Source organism: Macaca nemestrina, chromosome 15 (assembly GCF_043159975.1).
Source record: "Macaca nemestrina isolate mMacNem1 chromosome 15, mMacNem.hap1, whole genome shotgun sequence".
NCBI classification, from domain to species: domain Eukaryota; kingdom Metazoa; phylum Chordata; class Mammalia; order Primates; family Cercopithecidae; genus Macaca; species Macaca nemestrina.
The window spans coordinates 105,485,689-105,513,287 of NC_092139.1; the positions used below are offsets into that span (position 1 = coordinate 105,485,689).

At 50.2% G+C, this 27,599-nt stretch overlaps 2 protein-coding genes across 6 annotated transcripts in view; one reads left to right on the forward strand and one right to left on the reverse strand.

The window, feature by feature from the left end:
• Window positions 1-1,408: 1,408 nt before the first annotated feature.
• On the reverse strand, window positions 1,409-26,335 carry LOC105464468 (ankyrin repeat domain 54). Of its 5 annotated transcripts, none has more exons than XM_071080556.1 (8): window positions 26,321-26,335; window positions 16,897-16,944; window positions 8,346-8,439; window positions 4,551-4,622; window positions 3,717-3,764; window positions 3,514-3,638; window positions 3,195-3,302; window positions 1,409-2,566 (listed from the first exon to the last, which is right to left on the reverse strand). In XM_071080556.1, the coding sequence occupies exons 2-8, from the start codon at window positions 16,915-16,917 to the stop codon at window positions 2,492-2,494; spliced, it is 543 nt and encodes a 180-aa protein (XP_070936657.1). In that variant the 5' UTR covers window positions 16,918-16,944; window positions 26,321-26,335; the 3' UTR covers window positions 1,409-2,491. The 5 variants fall into 5 exon arrangements, with proteins under 5 accessions (XP_070936657.1, XP_024643329.2, XP_070936658.1 ...); XM_024787561.2 differs by lacking the exon at window positions 26,321-26,335 and adding an exon at window positions 25,790-25,937 and having other exon boundaries at window positions 8,346-8,444; XM_071080557.1 differs by lacking the exon at window positions 26,321-26,335 and adding an exon at window positions 20,636-21,170.
• Window positions 26,336-26,901: 566 nt separating this feature from the next.
• Window positions 26,902-27,599, forward strand: part of LOC105464466 (eukaryotic translation initiation factor 3 subunit L) — a 42,045-nt gene continuing 41,347 nt past the window's right edge. The window contains exon 1 of the mRNA XM_011712414.2: window positions 26,902-27,044. Within this exon, the coding sequence (XP_011710716.2) occupies window positions 27,012-27,044 (33 nt within the window). The 5' untranslated portion in view covers window positions 26,902-27,011. The remainder of the gene's footprint in view (window positions 27,045-27,599) is intronic.

A 27,599-nucleotide genomic window follows, 5' to 3' on the forward strand; every position in this document is an offset into this window, starting at 1 on the left:
GCTGAGCTCTCTATCCTGCCCTGGCCCATGGCCAGCTCAGGGACCACTGAGCTTTCTATCCTGCCCAGTCCAGCCAGCTCAGGGACCACTTGGGTGTTTTCTGACTCACTCCAGTGTCTGGGGCCGACTTTATCTGGCTGGCTCTTCAGACACAATTGGGGTTACAGGAAATATCCTGGCTGGAAATGGGGTGAGGCAGATTAGATTGGCTGTCTACATGGCTGTCTGGCAAGTGTTTGATGACTGACCTATAAGCCACCTCGGTCAAGCCTTTGGTTCACTGTCTACGTGGCCAGGAAGGGAGTCAACAATATACTCTTCACCTCCGCCAGGGCCAGTTCTCCTGGATCCATGGCTCCAGGGATGGAGGATGCTGCAGGAGACACAAGCCTTGCTTCCCAGCTGAGGACTGTGGGTCATCTCAGGGCCATTTCACAGTCCCAGCATGCCCCAGCTCTCAGCTCTGCAAATACCAAGCAGCCTGCCTAGGCTTCCCAGGTGATCAGCCCGGGGTGAGAGAGGAGAGGCCCAGCAAGCAGGACCCATGAGAAAGCCCCCTTCCTGGAGTTTGAGGCCCGCTCCCTCCTGCCCCTGCCTCTCTGTCCTGGACTCCTCCCTGCTCTGCCCCACTCCTGGGACCATGGCCATAGGGAGCTGTGTTTGGGTACAACGGCAACCCTGGGCCCAGAGAGTGGGCAGGCTCACCTGGAGGGGATCAGAGTAACACGGCAGGAAGTGAGTGAAAAGCCACCCCAGAACCGCGCCTCTGCCACCCATGTGACTGGGGTGCAGTTCTCCCTTACCTCCCTCAGGCAGCGGCCTGAGTTCCACGGCCGCTCCCTACAGCCCCCTCTGCCACCTCTCTTCAGGCTTGGGGCCATGACACTTTCCCTTCCCCAGCCCTGCCAACCTGGTGGGGCACTGGGCTTCCCTCTCACAGGGTCCTGGGGACAGGCCTACCCTCCATCTCATACCCACAGACAGACCCTTTTTTCCTCCAGGGCCTGGTTCTATAAGTTCACTGCAGATCTGAGCCATACCTGAGCAGATCTGGGATTGGGAACACACTCTCCTCCTGTGAAAGGCAGCCAAGGATTCCAACTTGGTGAAGGGGAGAGTAGGGCAGAGCCAGGCGGGACACAGACTGATCACCTGGAGAAAGTCGCCATCAGCAGCCTTGGCGCAGGGGCAGGCCCAGCAGTGCCTTCTCTTGGATTTCCCCTGAGCAGGCCTCTGCCATGAGGGCACGCTTCCTTCTGCCTGTCCATGGCCCACAGCGAAGGACTGGTGCTCCTGCGGCGGGCTGCGGGGGGACGGCTGACAGGACTGAAAACCTCAAGGTGAGTTTTGGGGCTTCATTACAATACTAGTTTCTGGTTGCTGCTGCAATAAATTACCACACACTTAGTGACTTAAAACAACACAAATTTATTCCCTTAAGAGTTCTAAAATCAGCCAGAATTCTAAAATCAGCCTCACTGAGCCAGTCCAGGTGGGAGCAGGGCTGAGGCCTTGCAGGGCTCTGTGGGAGAATGTGTTTCCTGGCTCTGAGGTGGCCTGGACTCCGCGGCTTGAGCTGCCCTCAACTCCAGTTTCCTGCTCCATCACTACACCTCCCACCTGCTCTCCCGTCACCTGCTCTGCTCTTATATGGACCCAGATGAGGACATCAAGCCTGCCTGGACAAGCCGGGACAATCTTCCCGACCAAAGATCCTTAACTTCATTACATCTGCAAAGCCCCTTTGGCCATATAAGGTAATTTTGACAGGTTCCTGGGATTAGGACATAGGTATCTTGGGGGGCCACTACTGGCCTACCACAACCAGACTGCAAAACCATTACACCCTCCGGTATAATAGTTTTGGTGTTTCAATGACTGGGAGGAAAAGGGTTGGGATTTTTTGCTTTGGGATCCCTCTTAACCTTGTATTTTTAAGGTCTAGGACTCACCATCCCTCCCCTTCCAACCAGAGAAACTCACTGCAGTATCTCCTTGAAAGTCTGGTGACGTGTCTAAGTGCTGGTGAGAGGCACAGAACCAACTAAGGGCCCCACGCAGTCCCCATGGCCACAGGGTACCCGCCTAAGCCCACACCTGCTGACTGCAACAAGCCTGTGGCCAGGATGGAACGCAGAGAAGGGTTTGAGGCCTGGAAGGCGCCATGAAGGCCATGGGGCAAGTGAGGTCTGCTGGGACAGTGCAGGTCTGCGGAGCTGAAGTGCAGCTGCAGAGGCTGGTCTGGTGCTGCAGGAACTGGAAGAAGCTGGGAGCTGTGATCCCTGTCCACAGAGATGCTGGAGACTGTGGCTGGGAGTGGCTCTGAGGCCGTGGAAAGAGCATCTCTGCCCCATGGCATCTGTGGGTGAGGGCAAGGTCCTCACCAGACATGTGCAGCTCCAAGTCCCAGATGCTGCTGGGCTTTTTCTTGGTACTGAGACAGCAGTGGGGCAGGGTGGGGCAGTGACAGGAAGGCAGGGAGCCTCTCTTGCTACCTCTTCTCCATGCTCTGCATCTGCAGACTGAGGGAGGTGAAGCTGGCCAGGAGGTCAGTCACCTCATCCACCTGCAGGACGGGACAGAGGCTCTGTTATGGGACATGGGGTGTGCCAGGCTCCCGGGTCTCTTCCACAATCCCACAGGCACAGAACACAGGCACGGTCTCTCCTCCCAGGGTGTGTGGTGGCTTCTGACTATGCAGCAGCTGACCAAGGGTTAATCTTTGACACCAGGTGGCCTAGGGCTGTCCTAGAGGGCAGTGCCATGAACACATACTAGCCACTGGCAACTTCAAAGGAAGTGAACGAAGGCTTTGAAGCCTGCAACCCCACAATCACAGTCTCTTTCCCCCACTTTCTTTTTTGGAGACAGGGCCTTGTTCTGTTTTTGTTGTTGTTGTTGCTTGTTTGTTTTTATAATTTTTGCCTTTTTCCACATGTTCTGATAGGGCCTTGCTTTGTCACTCAGGCTGGAGTTCAGTGGCAATCACAGCTCACTGCAGCCTTGAACTCCTGGCCTCAAGTGATCCTCCCACTTCAGCCTCCCACAGTGTTGGGATTATAGGTGTTAGCCTCTGCAGCTGGTCCCAGCTCACAGCCTCTTTCTGATACGAGTGTCTGGTGGCATCGGAGCAGGGTGGACTGGCCCTGAGGTTCCTGCCAGGCCCTGGGTCTGGGCCTGCGGCTGCAGCTCACCTGCTCTTTGGTACTGGTCATCTGCAGACGGGTGCAGAGGTCGTCCAGGCGTTCTCGCTGCTCATGTTGCCCTAGACGCTCCAGATACTCCCTCAGCATATGGATGATCTGGAACAAGAGGGTGAGCTGAGCTGCCTGGGTTCCCAGGGAGGCAGAGAGGCTGATGCTGCTTCCAGAAAGCACAGTGGAGCAGGCGCCAACTGGGGTCAGTGTGAACACCCAGGAGCCCTGGGGCCAGAGGCAGGTGTGTCTGTGGTTAGGGCAGCATCTGTCCAGTGCTGCTGTGGTGCCGTGGGCTCCACACAGGAGGGGTACTCACCTGCTTCACCTCCAGCCGCACAGCCTCCAGGCACTGGGCATGGCCCTCCTGCAGGATGTTCAGCTTCGACTTGGCCAGGTGCAGGGGTGTGCGGCCAGCTCGGTCCAGGGCATCCACACGGGCCCCTGCAGGTACCAGCTAAGGTGAGCATTCTGGAGGTGAGTGGGGGAGAGAGAGGACAGAGAGGGGAAGAAACCACATACCTCCTCGTAGCAGTGTGGTGATGACAGGGACATGGTTGGTACAGGCCGCTGAGGAAGAAGAACAGAGACTTAAGAATCCAGGACTGGCTGGGCGCAGTGGCTCAAGCCTGTAATCCCAGCACTTTGGGAGGCTGAGAGGGGCGGATCACGAGGTCAGGAGATTGAGACCATCCTGGCTAACACGGTGAAACCCCATGTCTACTAAAAAATACAAAAAACTAGCCGGGCGAGGTGGCGGGCGCCTATAGTCCCAGCTACTCGGGAGGCTGAGGCAGGAGAATCGCATGAACCTGGGAGGCGGAGCTTGTAGTGAGCTGAGATCCGGCCACTGCACTCCAGCCTGGGCGACAGAGCAAGACTCCGTCTCAAAAAAAAAAAAAAAAAAAAAAGAATCCAGGACCACCAGAGCCTGGCTCTGTGTGGCCACTGGAGGGAGCAGGGCTGTGTCTCCCAGATGCCTGTGCCAAGTTATGCCTACTGAGAAGGTATCACCAAGGCAACAGCTGGGTAGGACTTGGCAGCCAAGTTCAACTCCCTCCCTGTACAGCAGAGGAAACTGAGGCCTGGAGATGGGATCTGCCTCACTGTGAGTCACAGTGCTGAGTGCTGCTGGGCTAGCCTAGGTTGCTAAATTGGCTCTGTCGAGGGCACAGCCAACTGCTAAATGACCCACGGGACACAGGCTGCTGGGGAGGGCAGCTCTGGGAGTGCAGGCCTAGGATCTTCCCTGACACTCACAGATACTGCTGGGAGCATGCAGGGCCCCAGGCTCTTCATCTAAAGAGCCTTTCTTTGCTGCAAATGAGTGGTCTTAGTGACTTCTGACATGCTTACCCAGGTGCAGTGGCGTGTTCCCCAGCCCATCTCGCTGGTTAGGATCAGCACCGTGGTCTAGGAGCAGCTGCACTGGAGACAGGCAAACCCAAGAGGAGCTGTCAGAGGCTTCCATTGCCTGGACCCTGAACCCCTAACCTCGCTAGAGAGACTGGCTCAGAGTAGGGGACACGGAATGCAAGCATGGATGGCTATGTTACTTCATTCATTCACTCACTCACTCACTTACCAGAGTTCATGTGCAAGGCCTTGAGAACCAGGAACTGAGGATTTGGGGAGGGCCTCTTGGCCTATGCAGGTGTAGGAATGAGACTTGAAGGGTTAAGTAAAGTTCTTCCAATAGCAGCTGCTACTGGTGAAGGCTCTCCAGGGCATTTTCTGCTTCTCCCACAGCCAAGCACCATGGGGGGAATTAAGTCAATAAACGATGCTGAGCTCCATGGATAACCTCTCCCTCCTGGCACTCTTGGGGTCACCTCAGGGGTGGCTGTATTACCATCAGGGTCTGCCAATACCCAGAGGGATGCATAGGCAGGTAGCTTGGCTCCCAGACATCATACAGGGAGGTCAGGCTGAGCCTCACACCGTATACACAAACTAATTCAAAAGGGACCATAGACCTAAGTGTGAAAGCTAAAACAGTCAGGCTTCTGGAAGAACATGAACATCTTGGGCAGGCAAAGATTTCTTAAATAGGTCACAAAAATACTAACCATAAGAAAGAAAAGGCCAGGCATGGGAGCTCAGGCTTGTAATCCCAGCACTTTGGAATGCTGAGGCAGGTGGATCATTTGAGCTCAGAAGTTCAAGACCAGCCTGGGATACATGGAGAAACCCTTTCTCTATACTAAAAATACAAAAATTAGCTGGGCATAGTGGTGACAGACCTGTAGTGCCAGCTACTTGGAAGGTTAAGGTGGGAGGGCGGCTTGAGCCCAGGAGGCGGAGGTTGCAGTCAGCCAAGATGTGCCATGCACTCCAGCCTAGGCAACAGAGCCAGACCCTGTCTCAAAAAAAAAAAAAAGAAAAGAAATATTCATAAATTGGATTCATTAAAATTAAGAACATGGGCCGAGCGTGGTGGCTCAAGCCTGTAATCCCAGCACTTTGGGAGGCCGAGACGGGCGGATCACGAGGTCAGGAGATCGAGACCATCCTGGCTAACACAGTGAAACCCCGTCTCTACTAAAAATACAAAAAAAACTTAGCCGGGCGAGGTGGCAGGCGCCTGTAGTCCCAGCTACTCGGGAGGCTGAGGCAGGAGAATGGCGTGAACCCGGGAGGCGGAGCTTGCAGTGAGCTGAGATCCGGCCACTGCACTCCAGCCTGGGTGACAGAGCGAGACTCCGTCTCAAAAAAAAAAAAAAAAAAAAAAAAAAAATTAAGAACATGGCCGGGCATGGTGGCTCATGCCTGTAATCCCAGAACTTTGGGAGGCCAAGGCAGCCGGGTCATCTGAGGTCAGGAGTTCGAGACCAGCCTGGCCAACATGGGGAAATCCCGTCTCTACTAAAAATAAAAAATTAGCCGAGTATGGTAGCGTGCACCTGTAATCCCAGCTACTCAGGAGGCTGAGGTGGGAAAATAGCTTGAACCTGGGAAGCAGAGCTTGCAGTGAGCCGAGATTGCACCACTGCCCTCTAGCCCGGGCAACAGAGTGAGACTCTGTCTCAAATAAATAAATAAATAAATAAAAGTAGGGGCCGGGCACAGTGGCTCACGCCTGTAATCGCAGCACTTTGGGAGGCCAAGGTGGGCGGATCACGAGGTCAGGAGATCAAGATCATCCTGGCTAACACGGTGAAACCCCGTCTCTACTAAACAAAATACAAAAAATTAGCCGGGTGTGGTGGCAGGCGCCTGTAGTCCCAGCTACTCGGGAGGCTGAGGCAGAAGAATGGCGTGAACCCGGGAGGCAGAGCTTGCAGTGAGCCAAGATAGCACCACTGCATTCCAGCCTGGGCAACAGAGAGAGACTCCATCTCCAGAAAAAAAAAAAAAAAAAAATTAGCTGGGCATGGTGGTGTGCACCTGTAATCCCAGCTACTTGGGAGGCTGAGGCTGGAGGATTGTTTGAGCCTAGGAGATTGAGGCTGCAGTGGGCAGTGATCATGCCACTGCACGTAAGCCTGGATGACAGAGTGAGACTTTGTCTCAAAAAAAGACAGAAACCTTGTTTTTAAAAAAATGGACAGAAGATTTGAACATATAATTCATAAAAGAGGATGTAAAAATGGTCAATAATTGGACACAGGGAGGGGAACATCACATACTGGGGCCTGTCAGGGGGTGAGGGCCAAGGGGAGGGAGAGCATTAGGACAAATACCTAATGCATGAGGGGCTTAAAACCTAGATGACAGGTTGATGGGTGCAGCAAACCACCATGGCACATGTATATCTATGTAACAAACCTGCATGTTCTGCACATGCATCTTAGAACTTAAAGTTAGAAAAAAAACAAATGGACCGGGCGTGGTGGCTCACGCCTGTAATCCCAGTACTTTGGGAGGCCGAGACAGGCAGATCTCCTGAGGTCAGGAGTTTGTGACCAGCCTGGCCAACATGGTGAAACCCCGTCTCTACTAAAAATAAAAAAATTTACTGGGTGTGGTGATGCGTGCCTGTAGTCCCAGCTACAAGGGAGGCTGAGGCAGGAGAATTACTCGAACCCGGGAGGTGGAGGTTGCAGTGAGCTGGGATCACGCCACTGCACTCCAGCATGGGCGACAGGCAAGACTCCATCTCAAAAAAAAAAAAAAAAAAAAAGCCAATAAACACATGAAGAGGCACTCAACATTATTGGCCATCAGAGAAATGCAAATTAAACCACTATGAGACACCAAAAGGGCTAAGATTAAAGAGAGACAACAGCAAGCACTGGCAGGGACGTGGGGAAAGGTGGAACTCTCTTACACTGCTGGTGGGGAGTGGGAGTGTGTCAGTACATCCCCTTTGGGAAAAGGTTTAGTAGCACCTACCAAAGCTAACTACATGTGTAACCTAGTGACCCAACAATGCCATTCCTAGGTTTATGGAGGATACATGAGTGCTTACAGCCACAAATCACATATGCAAGAATGTTCACAAGGCTCTACTCATAAAGCTAAAACCTGGAAACAACACAAATGTCTATCAACAGTAGAATGGGGCCGGGCGCGGTGGCTCACGCCTGTAATCCCAGCACTTTGGGAGGCCGAGGCGGGCGGATCACAAGGTCAAGAGATCGAGACCACGGTGAAACCCCGTCTCTACTAAAAATACAAAAAATTAGCCGGGCGCGGTTGTGGGCGCCTGTAGTCCCAGCTACTCGGGAGGCTGAGGCAGGAGAATGGCGTGAACCCGGGAGGCGGAGCTTGCAGTGAGCCGAGATCGCGCCACTGCACTCCAGCCTGGGCGACAGAGCGAGACTCCGTCTCAAAAAAAAAAAAAAAAAAAAAAAAAAAAAAAAAAGACAAGAAAAGCTGTCCTGCTGCTGTGGTTGGCATTGAGTAAATGTTACCTGAATGTCTTAAAGGCCTGGGCCCTGGACTCTCCAGTAGTCTCTTAGTTGGAGACATCCCTTCACCCTCAGTCAACATATTATCTCCCCCAGGTTTACCCTGCCCCAGTCTAGCAGTGCCAGTTCCACAGGCTAATGGAGGGAGAAGGGCAGGGCACTGCAGTGCCAAGTCTTCCTTATATCCAGGACAACTGAGCATCCCAAGGCTGTGCAGACAGCAGCAGCATCTCCCCGAAGGCCTGTGCAGAGATACTACTTGCCCAGCCCCACTCCCTCCTCCCTCCCTAGGACTCACCAATCTGGTCATTGCCATTGCAGGAGGCAAAGTGTAGAGCTGTGCGGCCCTTGTCATCAGCTGCACAGGGATCCGCGCCATCTTCCAGCAGCTGCTGCACTGACACCACCAAGACAGAGGGAGAAAGGGGGAGAAAGCGGCGATGTTAGCTAAGCTGCAGACTCGAGGGATGGAGAGGGAGGCTCAGGGGGTACCTCTAGACAAGACATCGACAATGCATAGGAAAGCAGCCATTCCTGGATGCTGGTCCCATGGGAACAAGCGACTTGTTCATCTGAGGGCATAACTGAGGGCCATGGATTCTGTGTGCTCAAACTACACGCCTAGTGATACATAGGAGGTTCTAGGCCCTCAGGATCAGAAATTTTAGAGTCACAAGAATCCCTAGCATAGAGAGTGGCCCCCCTCCCTTGACCTTAGCTTGGATACACATCCATTCTGGCTGCAAACAGCTGCCCAAGCTATTGGCCTATGCTTTGTTCCCAGCAGGCAGCAATCCTCCGAGGATGCTGAAGGAAGACTCTACTGATACAGGTAGTATTCATGGGTGAATCTCATGGAGATAACTCTGAGTAAAAGTATCCACAGGCTGGGCGCAATGGCTCATGCCTGTAATGCCAGCACTTTGGGAGGCTGATGCAGGTGGATCACCTGAGGTCAGGAGTTCAAGATCAGCCTGGCCAACATGGTAAAACCCTGTCCCTACTGAAAAAATCCAAAAATTGGCCGGACATAATGGCAGGCGCCTGTAATCCCAGCTACTTGGGTAGCTGAGGCAGGAGAATCGCTTGAACCTAGGAGGAGGAGGTTGTAGTAAGCCGAGAATGTGCCACTGCACTCTAGCCTCGGTGACAGAGTAAGATCCTGTCTCAAAAAAAAAAAAAAAAAAAGAAAGAAAGAAAAAAAGCAAATAAACAGAAATCCTGTAGCTAAAGAAGTCAATGGATGAAATAAAACATATAATAGCTTCAACAGCAGACTTGAACAAGCAGAAAAATGAACCTCTGAGCTTAAAGACTGGTCATTTGAAATTATATAGAGGAAAAAAGGATGAAAAAGGAGTACATTGCCAACAGCATGGGGCAGTGGAAAGACTGACTTGGGAGTACAAAGGCCTGGATGTGGGTCCCAGTTCACCAGCAAATGGAAATATCTGCCCTGCTAATTTCCAGAGCTGCTGTGATGAAAATAATGGATATGAAATTCCTTCTTTGAAAAGTAGAGAGGCACTATAAATGTGACGCATTATGTACTAATGTACATGTCCAGCTAAAATGGAGAAAATTGCTGCCAAATGCCATTTTAGAGCAGACGTTTTAGTCTCTTTCACCCAGTAAACCTCTCAAGGATTTGAGTCCTTTCAGATGAAGTCCCGACAGCTTCCTCTCCAGGAATCCAGCTGTCTCCTCAAGCTGAGTCAGCCCCTCCCACTTCCATACCCACTTAGTGACCTGTTCATCCTCTTCCTCTACTATTAACATCTTGTGCTATTTTAGGGGAATTGTTACCATACAATGAGCACCAGTCAGGCATTAGGTACCTGAATGCTGAACCCCTCAATGACCCAGCATGGTGTCAAGTGCATTTTACAGACCAGGACACCTCAGGTCAAAGACATTACAAAGGATGTAAGTTACATTAACCCAGATAACAGGAGGCAAAGCTGGAATATAAACCCATGTTTTTCTGGCTCCAAAATTTACACCTCTTCAATTAAACACTAACTTTACTTTTGTGTGTGTGTACGTGTTTTTGGAAATAATATCACATTACATCCTTCCTCTCCAACTATACTGTACTTTTTGTTTTGAGGTGGAGTCTCATTTTGTTGCCCAGGCTGGACTGCAGCGACACGATTTCGGCTCACTGCACCCTCCACCTCCCAGGTTCTAGTGATTCTTCTGCCTCAGCCTCCTAAGTAGCTGTGAATACAGGCACATGCCACCATGTCCAGCTGATTTTTGTGTTTTTAGTAAAGACAGGTTTTCACCACATTGGCCAAGCTGGTCTGGACCTCCTGACCTTAAGAGATCTGCCCGCCTCAGCCTCCCAAAATGCTGGGAATACAGGCAAGCGTCACTGTGCCAGGCCTATACTGTATATTTCTTGTTTTATCTTTTTTTTTTTTTGAGACGGAGTCTTGCTCTGTCACCCAGGCTGGAGTGCAGTGGTGCGATCTCGGCTCACTGCAAGCTCCGCCTCCCAGGTTCACGCCATTCTCCTGCCTCAGCCTCCCAAGTAGCTGGGACTACAGGTGCCCGCCACCACGCCCGGCTAATTTTTTGTATTTTTAGTACAGACAGGGTTTCACCGTGTTAGCCAGGATGGTCTCGATCTCCTAACCTCATGATACGCCTGCCTCGGCCTTCCAAAGTGCTGGGATTATAGGCGTGAGCCACCGTGCCTGGCCTGGTTTTATCTTTATAACCTTGGTGTCAAACATAGTGTCATACAAGTAATATGTTTCACTAATGATGCAGACTGGCTGAATAAATGAATAAAAATGGCAAGAAAAAGCTGATGAGAGTCTGGGCACGGTGGCTCATGCTTGTAATCCCAGCACTTTGGGAGGCTGAGATGGGTCTATCACCTTGGGTCAGGAGTTTGAGACCAGCCTTGGCAACATGGCAAAACCCCGTTTCTACTAAAAGTACAAACATTAGCCAGGCGTGGTGGTGGACACCTGTAATCCCAGCTACTGGGGAGACTGAGGCAGTAGAATCGCTTGAGCCAGGGAGGCACAGGCTGCAGTGAGCCAAGATCGTACCACTGCACTCTATCTTGGGTGACAGAGCCAGACCCCATCTCAAAACAAAACAAAAAACCACGGGGCTGGGCACGGTGGTTCATGCTTGTAATCCCAGCACTTTGGGAGGCCGAGGCGGGCAGACCACCTGAGGTTGGGAGGTCAAGACCAGCCTGATCAACATGGAGAAACCTCCTTCTCTACCAAAAATACAAAATTAGCTGGGTGTGGTGGTACATGCCTGTAATCCCAGCTACTTGGGAGGCTGAGGCAGGAGAATCGCTTGAACCTGGGAGGCAGAGGTTGCAGTGAGCCGAGATCACCCCATTGTACTCCAGCCTGGGCAATAAGAGCGAAACTCCGTCTCAAAACAAACAAACAAAAACAAAACAAAACAAAACAACAACAACAACAACACGGGTAATCCCAGCATTTTGGGAAGCCGAGGTGGGTGAATCACTTGAGCCTAGGAGTTCAAGACCAGCCTGGACAACATAGTGAGACCTCATCTCCACCAAAAAAAAGGTTACGAAGACTATAAAAAATATTTATTTGTTTTTTGAGATGAAGTCTTGCTCTGTTGCCCAGGCTGGAGGGCAGTGGTGGGTCTCGGCTCATTGCAACCTCTGCCTCCCAGATTCAAGCAATTCTCATGTCTCAGACTCCCAAGTAGCTGGGATTACAGGCGCCTGCCACCATGCCCAGCTAATTTTTGTATTTTTAGTAGAGATGGAGTTTCACCGTATTGGTCAGGCTGGTCTTGAACTCCTGACCTCAGGTGATCCGCTCACTTCAGGCTCCCAAAGTGCTGGGATTACAAGTGTAAGCCACTGCACCTGGCCCGAAAAAATGTTTGTAATACACAAAAAATTATGCAGGCTACAACATGTGTATATAGCAGTTTGCAAGTTAGCCCATAAAGAAAATTCTAGTGTATAGGAAAAAAAGCCTTGAAGGATATTCAGCAAAATATTAACAGATTAGTTCCTTTGCGGACATCGATGTTTTTCTTTTTTTTTTTTTTTTTTTTTTTTGAGACGGAGTCTTGCTCTGTCACCCAGGCTGGAGTGCAGTGGCCGGATCTCAGCTCACTGCAAGCTCCGCCTCCCGGGCTCACGCCATTCTCCTGCCTCAGCCTCCCGAGTAGCTGGGACTACAGGCGCCCGCCACCTCGCCCGGCTATTTTTTTGTATTTTTTAGTAGAGACGGGGTTTCACCGTGTTAGCCGGGATCGTCTCTCGATCTCCTGACCTCGTGATCCGCCCGTCTCGGCCTCCCAAAGTGCTGGGATTACAGGCTTGAGCCACCGCGCCCGGCCAGATGTTTTTCTTATATATTTCTTTTTTTTTTTTTTTTTTTTTTTTTGAGACAGAGTCTCGCTGTGTCGCCCAGGCTGGAGTGCAGTGGCCGGATCTCAGCTCACTGCAAGCTCTGCCTCCCGGGTTTTTACGCCATTCTCCTGCATCAGCCTCCCGAGTAGCCGGGACTAGAGGCGCCCGCCACCTCGCCCGGCTAGTTTTTTTTTTTTGTATTTTTTAGTAGAGACGGGGTTTCACCGTGTTAGCCAGGATGGTCTCGAACTCCTGACCTCGTGATCCGCCCGTCTCGGCCTCCCAAAGTGCTGGGATTACAGGCTTGAGCCACCCGCCCGGCCTTTCTTATATATTTCTCTAATTTCCACAACACTTTTTTTTTTTTTAATGTTTTTGTTATTTTGTTATTTTTACTTTTTAAAACAGGGTCATGCTGTGTCACCCTGGCTGGAATGCAATGGCACGATCACAGCTCACTGCAGCCTTGACCTTCTGTGCTCAAGCAATCCTCCCATCTCAGCCTAAGTAGCTGGAACTACAGGTGCACATCATCATGCCTGGCTAATTTTTTTTATTTTTTGTAGAGATAAAATATCTTGTTTTTTTTTTTTTTTTTTTTTTTTTTTTTGAGACAAGAGTCTCGCTCTGTTGCCCAGGCTGGAGTGCAGTGGTGCGATCTCGGCTCATTGCAACCTCCCCCTCCCGGGTTCAATGATTCTTCTGCCTCAGCCTCCCAAGTAGCTGGGACTACAGGCATGCACCACTACACCCAGCTAATTTTTTTTGTATTTTTAGTAGAGACGGAGTTTCACCATATTGGCCAGGCTGATCTCGAACTCCTGACCTCATGATCCACCAGCCTTGGCCTCCCAAAGTTCTGGGATTCCAGGTGTGAGCCACCGCACCTGGCCCTGTAGAGATAAAATCTCTATACGGTGCACAGCTAGTCTCGAACTCCTAGACTGAAGTCATCCTTCTGCCTCAGCCTCCCAAAGTGTTGGGATTACAGGTGTGATCACGAGGTCAGGAAATCAAGACCATCCTGGCTAACACAGTGAAAACCTGTCTCTACTAAAAATACAAAAAATTAGCTGGGCATGGTGGCAGGCACCTGTAGTCCCAGTTACTCAGGAGACTGAGGCAGGAGAATGGCATGAACTTGAGAGGCAGAGCTTGCAGTGAACAGAGATCGTGCCACTGCACTCCAGCCTGGGCGACAGAGGGAGACTCCATCTCACAATAAAATAAAATAAAATAAACTATACAAAAACCAAACAAACATTCACAGAGGGAACACAAAATGCTAACCATCAAAGTGAAGAGCAAAGATGCTAATCCTACAGTGTTTCATCATCAGAGTCCTGCAGGGACCTGTCAATCTAAGACGCTCTGAATGAAAAATTACAGGCCGGGCACGGTGGCTCACGCCTGTAATCCCAGCACTTTGGGAGGCCGAGGCGGGCGGATCACAAGGTCAGGAGATCGAGACCACGGTGAAACCCCGTCTCTACTAAAAATACAAAAAATTAGCCGGGCGCGGTTGTGGGCGCCTGTAGTCCCAGCTACTCGGGAGGCTGAGGCAGGAGAATGGCGTGAACCCGGGAGGCGGAGCTTGCAGTGAGCCGAGATCGCGCCACTGCACTCCAGCCTGGGCGACAGAGCGAGACTCCGTCTCAAAAAAGAAAAATTACAGCATTGCTATCAAAATAATAAAACCACCTGATTCAAGACAAACTAGACTTTCTGTGGAAATACGAGTATAATTAAAATATTCTCTGGTTACACATTAGACATATTAAAAAAAAAGAATGCTTATTACGTTTTCTTGAAAAGCAATCTGGGTTGCTGCTTAAATACTGCAACGTATTATAGTTCATGGAAAAAGAGACTGAAGTGAAGAAAGCTGAAAAACTCTCCAGCATCCGAGCCTGCTGACTACTGCTACACCAGGAGCAAGAAAACCAGCTCAAAACCTGTGGTGCAACACCTCAGCTCCCTGCACTAAACAATCCCCTCTCCACATCTGGTCTAAGTGGGCTCTCCTAACCCATGGCCCTCAACCAATGCTCACACTTCAGCTGCTGATCACAGCATCCTGCCACCAAAACAGAATGATTCCACTTGAGATAAGCAGAATAATGGCTCCCAAAGATGTCCACACCCTAGTCCCTGAATTTGTGCATATGTTAACTTACATGGCAAAAACGACTTTGTAGATTTAACCAAGGCTAAGGACCTTGAGATGAGGAGCTTATCCTGGATTATTCCAATCTAATTATGAGGTTTTTTTTTTTTTTTGACAGTCTCGCTCTGCTGCCCAGGCTCGTTCATACAGTGGTACAAACAGAGCTCACTATAGCCTTGACTTCCCAGGCTCAAGCTATCCTCCCACCTCAGACACCTGAGTAGCTGGAACCACAGGTATGTGCCACCATACCTGGCTAATTTTAAAATTTTTTATAGGCTGGGCACTGTGGCTCACGCCTGTAACCCCAACACTTTGGGAGGTCAAAGCGGGCAGATCACGAGTCAGGAGTTCAAGACCAGCCTGGCCAATATGGTGAAACCCCGTCTCAATTAAAAATACAAAAATTAGTCAGACCTGGTGGTACACGCCTGTAGTCCCAGCTACTCAGGAGGCTGAGACAGGAGAATTGCTTGAACCTGGATGTGGAAGTTGCAGTGAGCCAAGATCATACCATTGCACTCCAGCCTGGTCAACAGAGCAAGACTCCATCTCAAAAAAAAAAAAAAATTTTTTTTTTTGTGGAGACAGGGTCTCACTATTTTGCCCAAGCTGGTCTTGAACTCCTGGTCTCAAGCAATCCTCCTGCTTCGGGTCCCATCATGCTGGGATTACAGACATGAGTCACTGTGCCCAACCACAAACTCTTAAAATCAGAGAACTTGTCCCTGCTACTAGAACCAGCGACAGGTCAAAGTGAGAAGGACTCAGCCCACTGTTCCTGGCTTTGAAGATGGAGGAAGAGGCCAGCCATCAGCCAAGGAATGTGGACAGCCAGTAGAATCTGGAAAAGGCAGGAGACAGATTCTCCCTTAGAGCCTCCAGAAGGCAATGCAGTCCTGCCGTCATCTCTGTGTCAGCCTGGTGAGGCTTATGTTGGACTTTTGACCCACAAAACTGTATGATAATAAATTTGTGGTTTTTAGGCCACTAAGTTTGTGGTTATTTGTTAAAACAGCCATAGAAGACGAATATACCACTTTTTCCTGATTCACAGAAAGAATTTTAAGTCAGTGGATAAAATTAAGTTTCTTGCTGTATAAAGTGTCCTTGTACCTTTGATACTATTGACTAGTGAACACTGGAGAACAACAAAAACCAGACAGCGTGGTGTCCTTCTAGGAGCCCCGCCATGCCTTTCAGATGCTCATGTAACTAAACAAGTTGAGAACCATCTGACCTGTAACTACCACAAGGTCTCACTGAGCAGCTGAAGGTGGTGGCTCCGTGTAGATGATCACCTGGCAGCTAATGTTTTGGGGATTTTTTGTTTGTTTTCTTTGGTCTGAGACAGGGTCTCACTCTGTCGTCCAGATTGGAGTGCAGTGGCAAAATCGTAGCTCACTGAAGTCTCAAACTCCCAGACGCAAGCAATCTTCCCACTTCAGCCTCCTAAGTAGCTGGGACTACAGGAGCAAGTTACCACATCTGGCTAATTTTTTTTTTTAACATTTACTTTTTTTTTTTGAGACACAGTCTCGCTCTGTCGCCCAGGCTGGAGTGCAGTGGCGCAATGTTAACTTACTGCAAGCTCTGCCTCCCAGGTTCACACCATTCTCCTGCCTCAGGCTTCCAAGTAGCTGGGACTACAGGCGCCCGCCACCATGCCCAGCGAATTTTTTGTATTTTTAGTAGAGACGGGGTTACACCATGTTAGCCAGGATGGTCTTGATCTCCTGACCTTGTGATCTGCCCGTTTCGGCCTCCCAAAGTGCTGGGATTACAGGTGTGAGCCACCACGCCCGGCCAACATTTACTTTTTGTAGAGACGGGGTCTCCCTATGTTGTCCGGGCTGGTCTCGAACTCCTGAGCTCAAGTGATCCTCCTGCCTTACCCTCCCAAAGTGCTGGGATTACAGGCATGAGCCACCTCACCTGGCTGTGGCAGCTAAGTTGAGTATTCACTCCCATTAACCAGAAGTTCCAAAGTGAGTGCCTACTCTTTGCAGAGGACTGTGCTGGCTGCCAGGGATACAAAAGTATACATGGTCTCCACCATCAAGGATTCCACAGGGTGGTAAATGCTATGACATCAGGAAGTTCAAAGTGACAGGGGAGCATGGGGAAAGTAAGTGTCTAAGCTAGACTTACCTTCAGCAAGATGACTGCACAGTCAGACAATAAATACGTGAGCCTGCTCCAAGGGGGTGAGCTTGTAGACTGCCTTCCCATATACTGATTACCTGGCCTTTTCCTTCCCCAACCAGCCCATGGGTCCCTGTAGTTGAACCCACTGTGCACACTCACCTGTTTCCACATCGTTGGCATTGGCTGAGTCCCTCAGTCTCTTCAGAGCTGTAAAGAGAGTAACATGCTAGTTTAAAAAAACAGTCATTGGCTGGGCGTGATGACTCACGCTTGTAATCCTAGCACTTTGGGAGGCCGAGGCAGGCAAATCACTTGAGGCCAGGAGTTCAAAACCAGCCTGGACAACATGGTGAAAGCCCGTCTCTACTAAAACTACAAGAAAATTAGCCGAGTGTGGTTGGCGCATGCCTGTAATCCCAGCTACTCTGGAGGCTGAGGCAGGAGAATCGCTTGAACCCAGAATGTGGAGGTTGCAGTAAGCCAAAATCGTGCCACTGCACTCCAACCTGGGTGACAGAGTGATACTCTGTCTTAGAAAACAAAAACAAAAACAAAAAAATAGCCATCTAGCCGGGTGTGGTGGTGTGCGCCTGTAATACCAGCTACTTAGGAGGCTGAGGTAGGAGAATGGGTTGAAGCCAGAAGGTGGAGGCCACAGTGAGCTGAGATTATGTCACTGCGAGACAAAGCGAGACTCTGTCTCAGGGAGGAAAAAAAAAAAAAAAAGCTATGATGGCCGGGCACGGTGGTTCATGCCTATAATCCCAGTACTTTGGGAGGCCAAGGCAGGTAGATCACTTGAGGCTAGGAGTTCAAGACCAGCCCAGCCAATAGGTGAAACCCCATCTCTACTAAAAATACAAAAATAGCCAGACGTGGTGACTCATGCCTGTAATCCCAGAACGTTGGAAAGCCAAGGCGGGCAGATTGCCTGTGCTCTAGAGTTTGAAACCACCCTAGGCAACATGGTGAAACCTTGTCTATAGCAAAATACAAAAAATTAGTTGCGCATGGGGGTGCACACCTATAATCCCAGCTACTTGGGAGGCTCAGGCAGGAGAATCGCTTAAGCCCAGGAGGCAGAGGTTGCAGTGAGCCAAGATTGTGCCACTGTACTCCAGCTTGGGCAACAGAGTGAGACTGTCACCAAAAAAAAAAAAAAAAAAAAAAAAAAAAAAAAAAAAAAAAAAGAAAAAAAAAAAAGGCCGAGTGCAGTGGCTCACGCTTGTAATCCCAACAGTTTGAGAGGCCAAGGTGAGTGGATCACGAGGTCAGGAGTTTGAGCCCAGCCTGGCCAGTAAGGTGAAATCCTGTCTCTACTAAAAATACAAAAATTAGCCAGGCATGGTGGTGCATGCCTGTTATCCCAACTACTCGGGAGGCTAAGGCAGGAGAATCGCTTGAACCTGAGAGCCAGAGGTTGCAGTGAGCCAAGATTGCGCCACTGCACTCCAGCCTGGGCGACAGATGAGACTCCGTCTCAAAATAAATAAATAAATACATAAATAAGTAAAATAAAATAAAAATAAATAAATAAATAAAATAAAAATACAAAGAGTAGGCAGGTGTGGTGGTGCATGCCTGTAATCCCAGCTACTTAGGAGGCTGAGACACAAGAATCACTTGAGCCCAAAATCACCCCACGGCACTCCAGCCTGGGTGGCAGAGCAACGCTCGATCTCAAAAAAAAAAAAAAAGAAAGAAAACATATTTCTAAATCTTAGGTTAAGTTCTAACTTAAATCTATCTAACATGGGCCGGGCGCGGTGGCTCAAACCTGTAATCCCAGCACTTTGGGAGGCCGAGACGGGCGGATCACGAGGTCAGGAGATCGAGACCATCCTGGCTAACACGGTGAAACCCCGTCTCTACTAAAAAATACAAAAAACTAGCCGGGCAAGGTGGCGGGCGCCTGTAGTCCCAGCTACTTGGGAGGCTGAGGCAGGAGAATGGCGTAAACCTGGGAGGCGGAGCTTGCAGTGAGCTGAGATCTGGCCACTGCACTCCAGCTCGGGTGACAGAGCGAGACTCCGTCTCAAAAAAAAAAAAAAAAAAAAAAAAAAAAAAAAAAATCTATCTAACATGGTAAAATCCTCTCTCTACTAAAAATACAAAAACTAGCTGGGTGTGGTGGCGTGGGCCTGTAGTCCCAGCTACTTGGGAGGCTGAGGCAGTAAGCCAAGATTGCACCACTTGCACAGCAGCCTGGGTGGTAAAGTGACACTCTGTCTTCAAACAAGAAAAGAAAGACAGTGCCCTGGGAACAAGGAGGAACTTGAAATGAGGCGGAGCTAGTACAAAGGCCACATGCTCCTGCAAATCCTCCAAGACTTTTTCTGGAACCAGATTTCCTCTCTATCACTTGTAGTCGCAGGGTGACCTTGAGCAAGCTAGTTAACCCCGCTGGGCCTCAGGTCTATCATCTGCACAACAAGGCTGAGTTGTTCTGCCAGCCCTGAGTTATTGTAAATGATTTACATGGAAGCTCTTTGTGAGCTGGTCACACAGATCATCTTATATTCTCCTTCAAAGCAGGTCGTTCCCAAATGATTTGCCTAAATTTGGTATTTCCTAAGCAGAAAGTTTTTCCCCCTCCAATGGCTAATGGAAAGCAATGTTTTTGTCATTGGAGATATGGTCAAAAATTGCAATTCAGATACATAACAATTCCTTGCTTTCATACAGCACTGTACAGTCTATACAACACTTCCAAATTCTTAATCTTTGCAACATGACGAAAATATGGCTAGTCATAGCCAGTCCTGGAAGAAATCCCGAAAGTCCCCATTCTTAATCTCTCAGTGCCTGGGTTTCCGTGTCACCCATGTAATATAGAAGACAATATGGTAGATATACCAGAGCAGGAGTTTGAGTCGGGCTGACCCAGATTCTAATATCAGCAACAGCCACTTGCTATGTGACCTGGAATAAGACAATTTCTCTGAGCCTCAGTTTCCTCTTCAGTAAAATGGGAAGAATTCCTATATCTCAAAGAGTTCTTGTGAGGACAAATGATCATGTATCAGCATGTTTGGGGCACAACAAAAGCAGCATAACAACTAAACATCCATTACCTTACTTAACTCATCCCATTTTACAAATGAGAAAACTAAGGCTGAGGCCAGGCCAATGGCTCATGCCTGTTATGCCAGTACTTTGGGAGGCCGAGGCAGGTGGATCACCTGAGGTCAGGAGTTCGAGACTAGCCTGGCCAACATGGCGAAACCCCATCTCTACTAAAATTACAAAAATTAACCAGGGGTGGTAGCGGGCACCTGTAACCCCAGCTACTGGGGAGGCTGAGGCAGGAGAATCGCTTGAACCCGGGGGGCGGAGGTTGCAGTGAACCGAGATCACGCCACTGCACTCCAGCCTGGGCAACAGAGAGAGACTCCGTCTCAAAAAATATAATAATAATAATCATAATAAATAAAATAAAAAATAAAAAAATTTAAAAAGTAAACTAAAGTTTAAAGGGTCTATCATTTGCCCTAAGGTCTTCACGTGGTAAAGGAGTCCAAGTCCGTGCATTTAAACAAGCTGATACGACTTGGCTGCAGGTTCTGGCCTCCCCTCTCCCTGATAATAAAAGTGTTCTCCAGTGCCTCATTTTATTATCCACCAATAAGTGTTCCGAGTCATGGGAAGTTTCCACTCAGAAATTCCCCAGTGAGAGAAGTCTGGGGTGACTGTCTCAGAGCAGGAAGACTTTTTTAAAAACCATCATCACCGTCATTACTGAAAGGAGACTCAAGGGTCAGTGTGGCCCTCAGCGCAGACGTCGGGGGACCGCGACTGAGGGTCGGGGGCGACCAAAGCGCCGCCAGCCGTCCTCCAAAGCCCCGCCCCTCATCCGGGTTGCTCCGCCCCGGGCCCCAGCGCCGCTCGCGCAGCTCACCGTGCACCTCCTTGCCCGTGGGCCCGAGCCGCCGGTGGGGCCTGGCGGCGCGCCTCAGTCGGCCGGCGGGGATCTTGCAGCGCAGCTCGTCGCGCGGCTCCGCATCCTGCTGCCACAGGACATGCAGGTAGCGCAGCGGCGACTGGGCCCCGCCGGACGCTCGGCCCGAGAGGCCCGCGCCGCCGCCCAGCGCAGACCCGAAGTCGGCGAAAGAGAAGAGGCCCTCAGCGCCCGTCAGCGGCTCCGGCGCCACCGCGCACTCGCCCTCCGAGCTCGAGTGGCCCGAGCGCCGCTCGTCGTCCGCGTCCCCGGCGGCGGCTGCCATGGCAACGGCTCCGCGCGGGCCTGGCCGCCGGAGCCTCGTTCCCGATCGACCAACGGACCTACTTCCCTCCTATCTGAGTCGCGCTGTCAGCTAGCGGGCGGGCTGGCCGGGCCTGAAACCACGGCAACCGAGCAGGGGTGGGCTCAGGCCGAGCCGTAGCGGCGAACCAATGACGACCCTTCCAGCTTAAACCCCTCCCAAAACCAATCGGAAAGGGAGGGCACAGTATAAGCAGGATAATTGGACAGGATTTCCGGCAACGTGACTGACAGACATAATAACCAATCATAAACTTAAAGTGACTTTGGCTTTCGCGCTACGTCGCTACCGGAGCCCATAAAATGGCATTTCAGACACTTTTTTTCTTTTTTTGGAGTCTCACTCTGTCGCCAGGTTGGCGATCTTGGCTCACTGCAACCTCCGCCTCGTGGGTTCAAGCGATTCTCCTGCCTCAGCCTCCCGAGTAGCTGGGACTACAGGCGCGCGCCATCACGCTTAGCTAATTTTTTTATTTTTAGTAGAGATGGGGTTTCACTATATTGGCCAGGATGGTCTCGATCTCTTGATCTCGAGATCCGCCCACCTCGGTCTCCCAAAGTGCTGGGATTACAGGCGTGAGCCACCGCGCCCGGTCTCTTTTTTTCTTTTTCCTCTCCATTTCCCGGTCTAACGAAAGAACAAGCAGATAACTTAGCCAATCAGATTAAGATGATTTGCAGGCACTCACAAAGGAAAATGAAGAAGCCACGCTATTCATGTAGATAGATATAGATGTTGTAAATCAATGAACGCAAAAAAAAAAAAAAAAAAGAAAAAGAAAAAACTTCCCACAAATGCATAATGTACGTGGGAAAGGGAAAATGTGTTGAAATTTGGAGATATCACTACACACTGTGAGTCATAGTGTCTAAATGCAATGGATTTCCTTTAGTCAGAGTTCTCTAGGTAACCCCGACGTAGATAGCTGATTTACAAAGATTTGTAATACAAAGTGATTACATTAGAGCAATAGTTTAGTTCGACAGCCAGTCACTGAGCCAGTTGACTGCCAGGTCCTGGACACAGGATCAGACTTGGTGCCCCTGAGATGCTCACAGTCCAATGGGAGGAGACCAGGAAACAAATAAGTGTTCCTCAAGCAACATTTCATGGGTGCACCTTTTCGTAAAACTTCTCACAATCCCGTACCCCACAAACACTTCTATAAAGTAGACAAGAAGGACTGTCCCTATTTTATAGATGAGTTGAAAAGCAGAGGGAAGAGACTCATTCACTGTTGCCCAGCTCTCATGGGACCAAGTCTTGTGTCCAGGCAAAAGTTTTTGCCATATATAAACCCTCTCACTCAACCCAGTTAAAATGTAATCTTTCAGCCGGGCATGGTGGGTCACACCTGTAATCCCAGCACTTTGGGAGGCCAAGATGGGCAGATCACAAGGTCAGGAGTTCAAGACAAGCCTGGACAACATGATGAAACCCCGTTTCTACTAAAAATACAAAAATTAGCCGGGTGTGGTGGCGCATACCTGTAATCCCAGCTACTCAGGAGACTGAGACAGGAGAGTCGTTTTAACCTGGGAAGCAGAGGTTGCGGTGAGCTGAGATTGTGCCATGGCAGTCCAGCCTGGGTGACAGAGCGAGAGTCCATCTCAAAAAAATAAAAAAAGAAAAAAATCTAGCCGGGCGAGGTGGCAGGCGCCTGTAGTCCCAGCTACTCTGGAGGCTGAGGCAGGAGAATGGCGTGAACCCGGGAGGCGGAGCTTGCAGTGAGCTGAGATCCGGCCACTGCACTCCAGCCTGGGTGACAGAGCGAGACTCCGTCTCAAAAATAAAGAAAAAAAGAAAAAAAGAAAAAAATCTCTTACAATTGGAAAAGCACTTCCAGAATTTTCAGTGTTTGCAGGTCGCCATTGTGAGGTTTATCATTGTACTATATGGAGAAAAATGCTATGTTTATTTGTACTCTCCTCGTCTGCCCCGTAATGGATAAAGTGCTGAGACAGGATCTCTCACTGTCACTAAGGCTGGAGTGCAGTGGTGTGATCACAGCTCACTGCACTCGAGCTTTCCTCCCTACCTCAGCCTCCTGAGTAGCTGGGACCACAGACGTGTATCACCATGCCTGGCTAATTTTTTTTTTTATTTTTTTATTTTATTTTTATTTTTATTTATTTTTTTTTGAGACGGAGTCTCGCTCTGTCACCCAGGCTGGAGTGCCGTGGCCGGATCTCAGCTCACTGCAAGCTCCGCCTCCCGGTTCACGCCATTCTCCTGCCTCAGCCTCCCGAGTAGCTGGGACTATAGGCGCCCGCCACCTCGCCCGGCTAGTTTTTTGTATTTTTTAGTAGAGACGGGGTTTCACCATGTTAGCCAGGATGGTCTCGATCTCCTGACCTCGTGATCCGCCCGTCTCGGCCTCCCAAAGTGCTGGGATTACAGGCGTGAGCCACTGCGCCCGGCCTTTTTTTATTTTTTTGCCGACATAGTCTCACTTTGTTGTTCAGGCTAGTCTTGAACTCCTTGCCTCGAGGGCTCCTCCTGCCTCTGCACCCCAAAATGCCGAGATTACAGGCGTGAGCCACAGTGCCTAGGCCCCAATTTTTTTTTTTAAGATGGGGTCTTACTATATTGCCCAGGCTGATCTTGAACTCCTGAGCTCAAGTGCTCCTCCCACCTTGGCCTCCTAAAGTGCTGGCATGAGCCACCACATTCGGCCCAGTGAAAATCTTCTGAATGGCCAGGCCCGGTGGCTCACGCCTATAATCCCAGCACTTTGGGAGGCCGAGGCAGGTGGATCACAAGGTCAGGAGATTGAGACCATCCTGGCTAACACCGTGAAACCCCATCTCTACTTTAAAAAAAAAAAAAAAAAAAAAAAAATTAGCTGGGTGTGGTGGCGGGCGCCTATAGTCCCAGCTACTCGGGAGGCTGAGGCAGGAGAATGGTGCAAACCCGGGAGGTGGAGCTTACAGTGAGCCAAGATCGCGCCACTGCACTCCAGTCTGCCTGGGTGACAAAGCAAGACTCCGTCTCAAAAAAAAAAAGAAAATCTTCTGACTTCACAACTCCTTCTCAAATGTCATGAACATTTTGAGAATTGTTGTCAAATTGGAGCAACCTGTATCAAATTCCTGTCATATATGGGCTATAAGATTTCAGGTAATTTCTTTTCTTTTTTTCCTTTCTTTTCTTTTCTTTTTTTTTTCTTTTGAGGCGGAGTTTTGCTCTTGTTGCCCAGGCTGGAGTGCAGTGGTGCGACCTCAGCTCACTAGAACCTCCACCTCCTGGGTTCAAGTGATTCTCCTGCCTCAGCACATAGCTGGGACTACAGGCATATGCCACCATGCCTGGCTAATTTTGTATTTTTAGTAGAGATGAGATTTCACTATGTTGGCCAGGCTGGTCTCAAACTCCCGACCTCAGGTGATCCATCTGCCTTGGCCTCCCAAAGTGCTGGGATTACAGGTGTGAGCCACGGTGCCAGGTCTTGGAGAAAGGTTATTATCATTTATTTATTTTATGTATGTATTTATTTTTTGAGACGGAGTCTCGCCGTGTTGCCCAGGCTGGAATGCAGTGGTGTGATCTCGGCTCACTACAACCTCCACCTCCCGGGATCAAGCGATTCTCCTGCCCCAGCCTCCCAAATAGCTGGGATTACAGGCGCGTGCCACTAGGCCCAGCTAATTTTTGTATTTTTTTTTTTTTAGTAGAGGCGAGGTTTCACTATATTGGTCAGGCTGGTCTCAAACTCTTGACCTCGTGATCCGCCCGCCTCGGCCTCCCAAAGTGCTGGGATTACAGGCGTGAGCCACGGCGCCCAGCCACTGGTTGTTATCATTTAAACTAGAAACTGGCTGGGCGCGGTGGCTCACGCCTGTAATCCCAGCACTTTGGGAGGCTGAGATGGGTGGATCATGAGGTCAGGAGATCAAGACCATCCTGGCGAATACGGTGAAACCCCAGCTCTACTAAAAATACAAAAAAAAATTAGCCGGGCGTGGTGGCGGGTGCCTGTAGTCCCAGCTCCTTGGGAGGCTGAGGCAGGAGAATGGCCTGAACCCAGGAGGTGGAGCTTGCAGTGAGCTGAGATGTGGCCACTGCACTCCAGCCTGGACGACAAAGCCAGACTCTGTCTCAAAACAAAAAACAAACAAACAAAAAAACTAGAAACTAAATGTCTCCCAAAGTTAGCTTGGTTTGAGCCAGGAATGATTAAGGGCAGTCTGGAGATTAAATGGAAGATGAGGGTTGGTTAGATCAGATCTCTTTCACTGTCATTATTTTCTCACTGTTATAATTTTTGCAAAGGTGGTTTCCGCAATAAAAATATTTCACAAATTTTACAAAAGCAAAGGACCATGAGGACATGAGACTGGGACTCTTCCTTGGTTCAGGGAGGGTCCTGAACCAAATCGAAGGTCTGTAAAGCTTAAGCTCCATTATTTCCAAATTTGTATCACCTCTGGTGACAGCGCAAGGAAGAAACAGAAAGCAATAACGCAGCATAGGGAGTTGGGGCCGGGCATTGCAATTCTAAATAGGAGGTCGAGTGAATGGCATCAGAGCAGACACCTGAAGATGCCACACAGATATCCAATGGGGAAGGGAATGGGAGTGGGGGCACCGCTGCATTCGATTCTAGACTTGGATAACAGTGAGTGCAAAATCCCAGAGGTGGAGTGTGCCTCAGTGGGAAAAGCGAGGAGGGCAGCGTGACAAAGGGACCCAGAGAGTCCTGGTCACACAAGAAATCAGTGGTGGAACTAAGGTCCCTCCTTGACTCATACACTGGTTTTTATTGGTTTGTTTTATAACCCCATCTCTACTTTGACGGTTTCCCCCAGACTCGAACCCGGTGTACTCAAGAGCTGCCCCTGTCCCAGGCTTCGCGACACAGCTGGCCTCATCTTTGCCTGCTCCAACTTTAATGTCCAAAGTTGGGTGGCTCCTGTTTTCCATGCCCTCTTACTGCATAGGACCAAATCTCAATTTTTTTTTTTTTTTTTTAAGACTGAGTCTTGCTGTGTCGCCCAGGCTGGAGTGCAGTGGCACGATCTTGGCTCATTACAGTCTCTGCCTCTCGGGTTCCACCGATTCTCCTGCTTCAGCCTCCTGGATAGCTGGGATTACAGGCGGACGCTACCACTCTCGGCTAATTTTTGTATTTTTACTAGAGACGGGGTTTACGACATTTTGGCCAGGCTGGTCTCGAACTCCTGACCTCAGGTGATCCACCCGCCTCAGCCTCCCAAAGTGTTGAGATTACAGGCATGAGCCATCGCGCCCGGCCAAATCTCAACTTTTATCCCCAGTAAGTTTACTCTTGTTAAGTCCGAACGTTTTAATAATTTACTCACTGCAGGCAAACCGCTTACAACTAAATCCATCAGGTCCCCGTATCCGAATCTCCCTTCACGCGAGAAGCCGGCCATCTTTTGTGTGGCATTCTTTCTGGTTTCTGTAACTTTGCCCCTCCTTTACCCCAAATACGTGTCTTTATATCTGAATCTACACTAGTATCACAGATTCACCTTCTTTGAGAAGCCTCTATTCGAAGAAAAGAAAATTCAGGCTACTTGTAACCCTCTTATTATTATTTTTAGACGGAGTTTTCGCTCCTGTTGCCCAGGCTGGAGTGCAATGGCGCGATCTCGGCTCACCGCAACCTCCGCCTCCCGGGTTCAAGCAACTCTCCTACTTCAGCCTCCCGAGTAGGTGGGATTACAGGCATGCGCCACCACGCCCGGCTAATTATGTATTTTTAGTAGAGACGGGGTTTCGCCACATTGGTCAGGCTGGTCTCGAACCCCCGACCTCAGCCTCAGGTGATCCGCCCGCCTCGACCTCCCAAAGTGCTGAGATTACAGGCGTGAGCCACCGAGCCCAGAACCTCTTCCTTCTTGATATGGCTGTCTCAGATGGCCAGCGGCCTCGGAAAGGCTTCCGGTTTCCCGGCAGGCCCGAGGGGGGGCCGAACTTCCGGCCTCAGGACGCAGGCGCGGGCCGCTCGTTTCGGTCTTTCCGGCCGTGCTTGTGAGCCCGGTAGCCATGTCGTATCCTGCTGATGATTATGAGTCGGAGGTAAGGTGGCCCTAAGCGCGCGGTGAACTTCACGCCGGGGAGATCTGTGGGACCTCTGGATGTGGGTCCCGGCGCGAGGCAGCTTCTGGGCCGCGGCCAGCTCCGGCCTACCTGCCGCGCGGCCCTCAGGCTGCTCCCTCTGTTCCCGGCCCCTAGACAACCCTGGCTCTGCCCGCCTATTTCGCGTGTCCGGTTCCCTTGTCCTTCCCCTTTCTAAGACCGGAGACCAAGGCTTGTTAGACATTTCTGTGTTTCTGCACCTGAGTTATTTTGGTGTGGGCTCCGTCAGGTCAAATCTCGCTGATTCCCACAGCCTCTTGTCCTTTGCACCCGTAATGTATTGTCATTGTCTGTTTACTGTCGCTTTTCTCTAAGGCGTGTGAGTTCCTCAAAGGCAGGCACAGTGTCTTTTTTTTTTTTTTTTTTTTTTTGAGACGGAGTCTCGCTCTGTCGCCCAGGCTGGAGTGCAGTGGCCGGATCTCAGCTCACTGCAAGCTCCGCCTCCCGGGTTCACGCCATTCTCCGGCCTCAGCCTCCCAAGTAGCTGGGACTACA